Source organism: Mus musculus, chromosome 7, assembly GCF_000001635.26.
Source record: "Mus musculus strain C57BL/6J chromosome 7, GRCm38.p6 C57BL/6J".
NCBI lineage: Eukaryota > Metazoa > Chordata > Mammalia > Rodentia > Muridae > Mus > Mus musculus.
In genome coordinates, this window is record NC_000073.6 from 24,891,148 (window position 1) to 24,902,220 (window position 11,073).

Genomic DNA, 11,073 nt, shown 5'->3' on the forward strand with positions numbered 1-11,073 from the left:
GAATGGCCTGGAACCCCTGCCTCCACCTTCAGAGTATTGGGTTTACAATCAACCACCAAGTGTAGCCACTTGCCCTATTTTATTTATTTTTGAGACAGGGTTTCTCTATAGCTCTTGCTGTCCTGGAACTCCCTTTGTAGACCAGACTGACCTCGAACTCAGAAATCTGCCTGCCTCCCAAGTGCTGGGATTAAAGGTGTACGCCATCATGGACTTGTTTATGAATTATGAAACATTCCAGGCATGCAAAACAGTATTCAAAACAGCCTTGCAAAAGCTCTCCACCCATGGCTGGGAAAATGGCTCCAGGGTTTAAGAATACTTGCTGCTCTTCCAGAGGACCTGAATTTAGTTCCTAGCATTCATGTCAGGTGACTCTGCTGTAACTCCAGATCTAGGGAATGAAATGCCTCTGGCCTCAGACACTTCACTCAGGTGCACATACCCATGTGCAGGCCCACACACCTATACACAATTAAAAGTAACAGTAAATCTTTAAAATGCCCAGCCTAAGGAGTAACAGGGGAGTCAGGGATGGCAGAATACACCCACAATACTGGGAAGCAAAGAAGAGAATCACAAGTTTGAGGACAGCCTGGTCTACATAGGGAGATCCAGGCCAGCCAGAGCTCTGTCAAAAGACAAACAGGAAAAAAGTGTTATACAAAGAAAATCAGTTGTAACTCAGTAGCAGATCTCTTGTCTGGCACAGGAGGAGCCCAGAGTTCCACAGAAGCAAACATAAAAAGGAATAAACACACACAAAACCACTGCAAAGTCAAAATTAGGGCCTGGGGAGATGGCTCAGCTGTTAAGAACACCTGCCACAATGGGCAGTGGTAGCACACACCTTTAATCCCAGCCCTCAGAGGCAGGCGGATCTCTGAATTTAAGACCAGCCTAGTCTACCAAGTGAGTTCCAGGACAGCCAGGACTACACAGAAACAATGTCTCAAAAAACCAAAACATAAAAACCCACCTGCTGTTCTTCCAGAGGTCCCTGGTACTATTCTCTTCATCTATATGGCCTCTGAGTCCAGGGGGATCTGACAGCATACACGCAGGCAAAACACCCATGCACATTAAATGAAAATGAAACTTTGTGTTTGTTTTGTTCTGTTTGAGACAGGGTTTCTCTGCGTAGCTGTGGGGCTGTCCTGGAATTCACTCTGTACACTAGGCTGCCCTCAAATTCTGCCTGCCTCTGCTGGATTTAAAGGCACACATTACCTTCCAGCATTTTTTTTTTTTTTTTTTGGCTTTTCTTTTTAAAGGTGGGTGAATCCAGCTGTGTCCTTCTCCAGCCCCACCCAGTCCTCTTCCTCAGGAGGTAAGCATGATGTGGTGTGCACATTCATCTCTACCTTTGTCCCCAAACAGCATACAGTGACATTTTTTTGCCTTTGAAAAACAAGTCAACTGCCAGGCATGGTGGCACACCCACCTTTAATCCCAGCACTCAGAAGGCAGAGGCAGGCAGATCTCTATGAGTTCAAGGCCAGCCTGGTGGTCTTCACAGTGAGTTCCAGGACAGTCAGGGCTACACTGAGAACCCATCTCGAAAAACACAAAACAGAAGAGAAAACTAAGTCAACTGCATCATCTACACCAGTTTTTTTCTCCTCCCCATTTCTCCACTGACTTCCTCCCTGCTCGGTGGCTTTCAGCTAGCCTCTCTACAAAGGCTGGCTTTCCTCTTACAAACGTACCTTGGAATTCCTTTGCCATTTTCCCTACCAAAAGTATCGTGTAGTTTTTGTTTTCTTCATGATTCAGCTGCCCCCCTAAAGCCTCTTTCGAATTTTTTTATTTTTATTTGGGGGAGATGCTTTGTGTATGTGTGTGTGTGCACTACATGTGTGCATGTGCCCATGTACCTTTGGGAGTCAGACTGTCTGAAACTGGAGTTACAGACAGTTGTAACCCACTACAGGTGAGTTCGGGGCGTAAACCCCTGTCTTCTACAAGAACAGTGCATGCTCTTAACATGCTCTTAACATCTCTCTAGCCCCTATTTGGGGGGTTGTTCTGTCTGTCTGTTTGTTTGTCTAACTGTCTGTGTCAGGGTCTTGTTGTATAGCTCTGGCTATCCTGGAATTCATGACAGTTCTCCTGCCTCTACCTCCCTTTTGCTGTTTTGATTTGATTTGGTTTGGGGGTATTTGTATTGTTTTGTTTTGTTTTGTTTTGTTTTTTGTTTTTGTCTGAGGCCAAGTCTGCAGAACAGGCTGACTTGGAACTTGCCTTTATCCTGTCTCAAACTCTGGAATTATAGGTATATGCCAATACACCTAATTTAATAAATGTATTTTTGTCCTGTCTTTACATATGTGAAAATCACCTAACTACTTACAGTATCTCAAAAGCTCATTTCCCATTCAGACCTCATTTCAGACTCTTGTTAGTTAACATTTTTAATTTATTTATGTTCTGTGTATGGTTGCTTTGTCTACATATGTCTGTGCACCATGCATAGGCCCGGTGCCCACAGAGGCAAGAAAAGGACCTGGAATTAGCTGGAAGCTGCCCTATGGGTGCTGGTGGTCAAACACAGGTCGTCTGGAGATTACAGGAGCAGGCCACCACACCCACCTGATGTTTTCTTTTTACTCACTCTTGTGTGCACACACATCTGTGTGCTTGCCCTTGCCAGTATAGAGAACATGTGGAGGCTGAAGGCTGACTGCAAATGTCTTCCCCACTCTCCTCACCCATCCCCTTTCTTGTTTTTGTTTTGTTTTTCCAGACAGGATTTTTCTGTGTTGCCTTGGCTGTTCGGGAACTCATTCTGAGGACCACCAGGCTGGTCTTAAACTCACAGAGATTCACCTGCCTCTCCCTCCTGAATGCTGATGCTGGGATAAAAGGTGTGCACTACTATCTGGCTTTAAAGAAATGTTTACGAATGCTTTTAGTTTGTTTTGTTTTGTTTTTTAGATTTATTTAGTATTTATATGTATGTTTGTGAACCACCATGTGAATGATAAAGACTTAAACCTAGTTCCTCATCAAGAAAAACAATACAGAGACAAAGTTTGGAGCTGAGATACAGAGACAAAGTTTGGAGCTGAGACAAAAGGATGGACCATCTAGAGACTGCCATACCTGGGGATCCATCCCATAATCAGCCTCCAAACGTTGACACCATTGCATACACCTTTTCAGCAAGATTTTGCTGAAAGGACCCTGATATAGCTGTCTCTTGTGAGACTATTCTTGGGCCTAGCAAACACAGAAGTGGATGCCCATAGTCATTTATAGGATGGATCACAGGGCCCCTAACGGAGGAGCTAGAGAAAGTACCCAAGGAGCTAAAGGGATCTGCAACCCTATAGGTGGAACAACAATATGAACTAACCAGTACCCCCCAGAGCTCATGACTCTAGCTGCATATGTATCAGAAGATGGCCTAGTCAGCCATCAGTGGAAAGAGAGGCCCATTGGTCTTGCAAATTTTATATGCCTAAGTACAGGGGAATGCCAGGGCCAAGAAGTGAGAGTGGGGGGAAGGGCATGGGGGACTTTTGGGATAGCATTGGAAATGTAAATGAAGAAAATACCTAATTTAAAAAAAAAAAAAAAAAAACAAGTGGCAGGGCGGTGGTGGCACATGCCTTTAATCCCAGCCCTTGGGGAGGCAAAGGCAGGCAGATTTCTGAGTTTGAGGCCAGCCTGGTCTACAGAGTAAGTTCCAGGACAGCCAGGAGTATACAGAGAAACCCTGTCTTGAAAAACTAAAAGAAAGAAAGAAAGAAAGAAAGAAAGAAAGAAAGAAAGAAAGACAAGTGGTCTTAACCACTGAGCCATCCAACCCCTCATCTTTTTGTTTGTTTGGTTGGTTGGTTGTTTTTTTGGCTTCTTGTGAAGTCATAACTTCCAGTTCTTTGGAAACATCAAATGATGTTTTGCTGGTGCACACAGGTGAAAGGATATTTGGATATAGTAAACACATGGAAGGACCTGTGATGATGTTATATAAATATGACCCCCAGACTGTGGAAGATGAGCACTGAGCCTTGGTTTGGTTTGCTCCACCTGGTTATTCTTCCCTAATGACATGCATGCATGGATTGATTCGCTTTACATAGTGCTGTTGAGCTCCACTTATGGAAAACACCGATATTGAGAAAAACTTGCCCAAGAACTACTCGTGAGGTTCCTGCCTCTGGAGTGCTAGGACTAAAATCACGTATCACCACTGCCCAGCTAATTCCTCACCTTTGAAAGAAAACAAAAAAACAGGCTCTCCTCACTGGACCCAGAGCTCAATATACTGGCCAGACTGGCTGGCCTGTGAGCCAACTTGCTGTTTCCACTGCCTTGCCGTAGGCCAGTGGGTGAACCCGGTGGTTTCTACAGGATTAAACTATGGCTGCCTGGTGTCTGCTTGCTGAGAAGGACTGGACTGCAGCTGCTGGTTCGTGTCTGGTGTCTGCAGCTGCTGAGCTGTATTTGGTGTTTGCTAAGGGACTGAACTGCTGACAAAGAAAATGGACCTCACCTCCAAAGAACAATTGCTGAGCAGGTCCACTTCCCCCACATCCTAATAACTTTTCTCTTCCACTACCACTATTGGTGGTGGGCTAGAAGAGAGATTGACCCGTATTAAAAGTAGGTTGCATTAGGAGGCAGAGGCAGGTGAATTTCTGAGTTCCAGGCTAGCCTGGTCTACAGAGTGAGTTCCAGGACAGCCAAGGCTACACAGTGAAACCCTGTCTCGAAAAACCAAAAAAAAAAAAAAAAAAAAAAAAAAAAAGTAGGTTGCAAAAAATTTATGCCTACATTTTTGAGACAGGGTTTTTCTTGTGTAGCCCTGGCTGTCTTGGAACTCACTCTATAAACCAAGCTAACCTCAAACTCAGAGATTTGCCTGTTTCTGCCTCTGGAGTTCTAGGACTAAAATCATGTATCACCACTGCCCAGCTAATTCCTCACCTTTGAAAGAAAACAAAAAACAGGCTCTCCTCACTGGACCCAGAGCTCAATATACTGGCCAGACTGGCTGGCCTGTGAGCTCACTGTTGTCCTCTCCCCTTGCTCCATAGTCTGACAGTTTCTTATGTAGCCCCGGCTAGCCTCTTGATTCATTACTCTGAGCCTCCCAAAATCTGGAATCAGAGTCATGAGCCATCACCGCACATCAGCCACATACACTGTACAGCACTGGGCAAGTGACCTCTCCCCCCTCACTGAGCCTCAGTTTCCTGTCAAGTGGAGGGTGGTCTCTGCCCTATTGAGAGGAGGACATAAAAGAACTTCAAGACGAGGGTGTCATTCAGCAGCAGAGCAGTCACCTAGAACGCGTGAGGCCCCAGATGTCGTCTCTTACACTGCAAGACAAAATTTGCTAGGCATGGCGGAGCGCATCTGTAACCACGGCACTCAGAAGAAGGCAGAGCCAAGAGCATCAGGACATCAAGAGCATCCTCAGAGGGGGGGGGGGGGGGGTTGGGGGGGGAATGATTGACTCAGTAGTCAGGAGCACAGGCTGCTCTTGCAGAGAACCAGGGTTTAATTCCCAGCACCGACATGGCGACTTATAACTCCATCTCCTAGGGGTCTGTAGCCCTCTTCCGTCCTCCACAAGTACCAGGCACACATACATGCGGTACATGTGCATACTATGTAAGCAAACACTCATATACATTAAATAAAGCTTCATCAGGCCGGGCGGTGGTGACGCACGCCTTTAATCCCAGCACTTGGGAGTCAGAGGCAGGCAGATTTCTGTGTTCGAGGCCAGCCTGGTCTACAGAATGAGTTCCAGGACAGCCAGGGCTACACAGAGAAACCCTGTCTCGAAAAACAAAAACAAAACAAACAAACAAAAGCTCCATCAGTTAAAAATAATCAAACAAAGGTGGCAATAAACAAAGGACTGTTGTCACCTGCATAGTGGATACAAGGCCAACCCGTGCTATATGAAACCCTGTTTCAAAAAAATAAAAGAAAGAGAGAGAAAAGGTGGTGGGTTAGAAAGAAAGAGGCAGATAGGAGTGATAAGTTTTGCCCGATGTTAGTGAGCGCAGAAGCCAAAGTTGAGAGTAGCCGCTGTGGACCTGCCTGCAGCAGGTACCCAGAACCATGGCTCGCCAGGATCCTTTCTCAGGGATCAGTGGTGATGAACCAGGCCTTGAACCACCCTCTCCCCGACCCCACGCACTAGAGAGAGACTCAAGGGAATTGTGGCCAGCCCAGGTGCAGGGCAGTTCCTCTCCACTCAGAGCCCACACATATGGCAAATAAAGGGCCAGGAGTAAGGGCCACTGGAGCCCATCTCCGGCACGGCTGAACAGGAAGTGAGGCGGAGTTTGGAGTGGAATCTGGTACCTCAAGGCTACGGCCACCCAAACTAACCGACTCACTGGGAGACGATGCCAGGGGGTCTAGAAGCCCTCAGAGCCCTGCCTCTCCTCCTCTTCTTGTCATACGCCTGTTTGGGTAATGTGGCCAAAGGGAAGGTGCGGGTGGGGCGGGGGTGTTGCGGCTGACAGGAGAGGTGCAGAGTGGAGTCAGAAATGGCCAGGCAGGGTGATGCATAACGTGGCATCTCTTAAAGTAACGCCAGAACTCTAGGAAACTGAGGAAGGAGGAACACTGCATTTGAGGCCAGCCTGGGCTACATAATGAGTTCTATCTAGGCCAACCTGGGCAAGTTACTGATTAAAACTGTCTCAAAAAGAAAAGGAGTGTGGGGAGGGAATCAGGGAAAGCCGTCTGTAGCTAGCCACAGGCTTGAGTAAGTCCACTGTTAGGACCAACACTACCTTGCCCCACGACACACGACCTTAGCTCCACAGGTCAGAATGAGAACTGAGGTAAGTGTTGACTGAACACCACACCAGTGGAGGTGTAGCAATGGGTGTCGGTGAGGGAACGGGTTTTATTTGTTTGTTTGTTTGTTTGTTTGTTTGTTTGTTTTTTCCTCTGCCTTACATCTGGAGGGCAGGCTTGCCATGTGACCACATAGACCCAGGTTTGCAGTGGAGGTCTTAGGAGCAGGGACTGGGGCCCTGCTCTCTGTGTCTTAAGCCTGTGTGACCAGGAACTGGCTGGGGCTCTTTCCCCTCCCTTTCTTTCTTCCTCACTTCCGACCTTCTTCTTTTCTGTCATGTCCACAAAAGGGAGCTACAAGCCAGTGTGGAGCTGGGGAGGCTGAGAACAGGGTGGGGGGTGGGGGGCGCGGTTCAAGATAAATACAAGAGCAGACACCATAGCCACCAGTCCACCCTCGGCTCTTAGCCTCCTCCGATGCCCCAGACAGAACTCAGTCCCAGTGCCTAGGTTAATACTGGTTTCTCTGTTTTGTTTTGTTTTTCGAGACAGGGCTTCTGTGTGCAACTGGAACTCACTCTGTTAGACCAGGCAGGCCTCAAACTCCCAGAGATCTGCCTGACTCTCTCTCCTGAGTGCTGGGATTAAAGGCATGTACCACTACTGCCTGGCAGGTCGCCACATTTAAATTACAGAGATGAGAAACAGCCTAGGCACAAAAAAACAAAAAAACAAACAAACAAACAAAAAAAACAAAAACAAAAAAAAAAACAAGCCAAGCGCAGTAAAGGAGAGATTCAGGAAGGTGGGAATTGGGCTCTACTATCTTTTCCAATAGCCTGGTTACTGCTGAGCTGAGCCCCACCGCTGCATCTAAGGTTCTGCCCCACCTTCACCCCCTCCCCGTGGGGGTTCCTAAGAGTTGTAAGGAATGGGGACCAATGGGATGGTTTTCATGAAAGAGTCCCTGGGCTGTTTGGGGAACATCAAAATACAAAGGGGAAAGGGAAGAAAGAGGCCATAGGGTGTGCCCCCCCCCAAGTCTCCCATCATCTTTTTCTAGGTACCATTACCATTGGTACGGCTCCACTCCTGATGTGAAGGGGTCTGGGCTAGAGCAATCATCTCCATCTCCAGGCTCTGACCCATCTGTCTCCTCTCCTCTCTCCACAGGTCCCGGATGCCAGGCCCTGCGGGTAGAAGGGGGTCCACCATCCCTGACGGTGAACTTGGGCGAGGAGGCCCGCCTCACCTGTGAAAACAATGGCAGGAACCCTAATATCACATGGTGGTTCAGCCTTCAGTCTAACATCACATGGCCCCCAGTGCCACTGGGTCCTGGCCAGGGTACCACAGGCCAGCTGTTCTTCCCCGAAGTAAACAAGAACCACAGGGGCTTGTACTGGTGCCAAGTGATAGAAAACAACATATTAAAACGCTCCTGTGGTACTTACCTCCGCGTGCGCAGTGAGTAGGGAGGGCGCTGGCCTCCTTGCGTTCCCTGCTCCCTCTTTCTTCCAAAACATTAGGAGCAGAGCTAGCTCCTCCCTCCTGGACCTGCCACCAGCCACAGAGATGGTGGCTTCAGGGCTCCCTGACCTCGCAAGGGTCAGGGCTGGGAGAAGAAGGGACACCAGAATGCTGAGCAGCACCCTGTCTTCACAGATCCAGTCCCTAGGCCCTTCCTGGACATGGGGGAAGGTACCAAGAACCGCATCATCACAGCAGAAGGGATCATCTTGCTGTTCTGTGCAGTGGTGCCAGGGACGCTGCTGCTATTCAGGGTGAGTCTCCCCCAAGTGACACCCCTCAAGTCATCTTGGCTTACCTGGGCCTGGACTGTGACTCCCAGTGTCCAGCTGGTCCTCTGAATTCCAAGGTTTGTCCTTCCAAGTTTGGGAGGCTGGGAATAACCACCAAAAGGATTCCCAGGGGGGTCAGCGTGTCCCCACGGCCCTCATAGAAACCCTCTCACTTCTGGCCCGCCAACGGGAGTCCCCTGCAAATGCAGCCAAGACAAGGGAAGAAGGTGTGTCCTCCCAGAGCCCCTGCGTCTCCTTAGGCCAGAAGACAACATTTTTCACCCACATTGGGGCTTCATTATGTAGCCCTGGCTGGCCTTGAACTCACAGAGATCTGCCTATTTCTGCCTCCCAAGTGCTGCTGGGATTAAAGGGCCACCATGCCTGCCCTTCTTCCTTTCTTTAACTTTTTCTTTTCCCCACCACCTAACCCCCCAAGACTGGGTCTCTCTGTGTAGCCCTGGCTGTCCTAGATATAAGGCTGGCCTCAGACTCACAGAGATCCACCTGCCTCTGCCTCCTGAGTGCTGGGATTACAGTTGTGCACCCCTATCGCCCTGCACTTTATTTATGTCTTAGTGTGTACGTGGGCATGTTGAGTGTGGAGGTCGAAGAACAACTTTCAGGAGTTGATTCTTTCCTCCCACTGTGGGATTCCGCACACCAAATTCATATCCTCAGGTTTGCATGGCAATACACTTACCAGCTTGAGCTATCATCTGGACTTTCTTTGCTTTCAGTTTTTATTTTACTTTATTTTATTTTATTTTTTTAAAGCTAGATATTAGTCTAGGCTAGCCTCAAACTTGCTATATCACCATGGCTGGCCTGATTCCTCTTTACCTTCCAAGCACTGAAATTACAGGCAGGTGGCACCACCAGTTTTATTTTTGTTTGTTTTAATTTTTGTTTTGTGTTTTGTTTTGTTTTTGTGGGGAGGGTTAGACAGCATTTTGCTATGTAATTCAGGCTGGGCTAGAACTCACTCTATAGATCATATTGGTCTGGAATTCCCAATCCTCCTGCCTCAGTTTGCCAAGCACTGGAATTACAGATGTCCAGCACCACTCACTCCCTGCTCGCCGTTCTGCTTGTCATTGAGGAGCAGTAGAGAGCTAGCATGGTGGTGCACAGCTTTGACCCTAGCAGCACTCAGGAGGCAGAGGCAGGCGGATCTCTCGGGAGCCAAGGCCAGCCTGGTCCACGTACTGAGTTCCCAGGTAGTTCTTGCTAGATAGAGATCCTCAGAGCATCAGTGGAGTGGCAGGGAGGTGCAGCAGTCCACTTGAGACAGGGAGATTGCTTAAAGTTTGAGGCCCATAAAAAGAAAGAGAGGAGAGGGGCAGAGACTAGAATCTGCCAAGATCCTGATGGTGGGATCTGCCTTGATGGTGGGGAGCACAGTATCCCTCACTCTTTCTGATAAAGCACTTGCTAGTAGGAGACAGTCTAAAAACCCTTCACCTCCCTCCTTGCTAAACGTCGCTTCTACTTCATCCCCTTCTGTAGAAACGGTGGCAAAATGAGAAGTTTGGGGTGGACATGCCAGATGACTATGAAGATGAAAATCTCTATGAGGTAAGCACTGTTTGCAGCAGGCGTCGGGTGCATGGGGTGTGGTGTCTGCCTTGAGTCTCACCCTGGAGTTGACTGGACGCTGGGGCTCCAGCTGTCAGGGTACTGATGTCTCCTCTCTGACCCCTGCAGGGCCTGAACCTTGATGACTGTTCTATGTATGAGGACATCTCCAGGGGACTCCAGGGCACCTACCAGGATGTGGGCAACCTCCACATTGGAGATGCCCAGCTGGAAAAGCCATGACTGACATGTCCCACCCTTCCCTGCCTGCCATATGTCTGACTCCAGCATCCCTGCCTCCCCACTCTTCCCCTGGAGTCCCCCCTTCCCAGTGCTTGCTCCAGCCACTCGAGTGGCCTACCCTTGCCTCCAGGCTGCCCCACCCTATTCTCCCACCTAATCTTGTCCTTCCCCAAGTCCAGCTCCCTCTCTAGTGGGTAATGAGCCCTTAATCGCTGCCTCTAGGGGAGCTGATTACAGCAGCCTCGTTAGTGTCACCCCCCCTCCTCCCAGATCTGTCATGGCCACTTAAGTGATAATAAATCCTTCCCAAAGCAGCCCTTGGCAGGAGTCATGGATCTCATGTAGACTGCTCCTCAACACTGCCAGGGAACCAGGAGCAGAAAACCCAAGTCCCCTCCCCCCTCAGACCCAGGATTCTAGGTTCAAGTTCTCACCTGACCACTTCTGAGATCTGGGACCAGACAGTTCTTGCTGTCTGTCTTCCCCAACCCCCTCCCCCCAAAATAACAGGAAGTCTCTTGGGGAAGTCCCCACCCCAATTGAAATGCTGGTTTATCTCCCTTATAGGGCCTCACCCTCCTCATGTCCCAAAGCAAGGGGGAACCAGCCCGGGTGTTACCAAATTTTTACCTATATTTAAACTCTGAGAACACAAGATATTATTTTCTGGAGTGGG

At 48.7% G+C, this 11,073-nt stretch overlaps 1 protein-coding gene across 1 annotated transcript; it reads left to right on the forward strand.

Annotated features, from left to right (window-relative positions):
* Positions 1-6,349: 6,349 nt before the first annotated feature.
* Positions 6,350-10,711, forward strand: Cd79a (CD79A antigen (immunoglobulin-associated alpha)). Its single transcript, NM_007655.4, has 5 exons — positions 6,350-6,441; positions 7,948-8,241; positions 8,440-8,558; positions 10,086-10,154; positions 10,284-10,711. The coding sequence occupies exons 1-5, from the start codon at positions 6,375-6,377 to the stop codon at positions 10,395-10,397; spliced, it is 663 nt and encodes a 220-aa protein (NP_031681.2). The 5' UTR covers positions 6,350-6,374; the 3' UTR covers positions 10,398-10,711.
* Positions 10,712-11,073: the final 362 nt, after the last annotated feature.

What these genes read in the sequence shown, in the direction of transcription:
- Cd79a (NM_007655.4), top strand. Translation starts at nt 6,375, where the DNA reads ATGCCAGGGGGTCTAGAAGCCCTCAGAGCCCTGCCTCTCCTCCTCTTC. An exon ending in CTTGTCATACGCCTGTTTGG is followed by an intron (nt 6,442 to 7,947) that starts GTAATGTGGCCA and finishes CTCTCTCCACAG; the next exon opens with GTCCCGGATGCCAGGCCCTG. An exon ending in AAGATGAAAATCTCTATGAG is followed by an intron (nt 10,155 to 10,283) that starts GTAAGCACTGTT and finishes TGACCCCTGCAG; the next exon opens with GGCCTGAACCTTGATGACTG.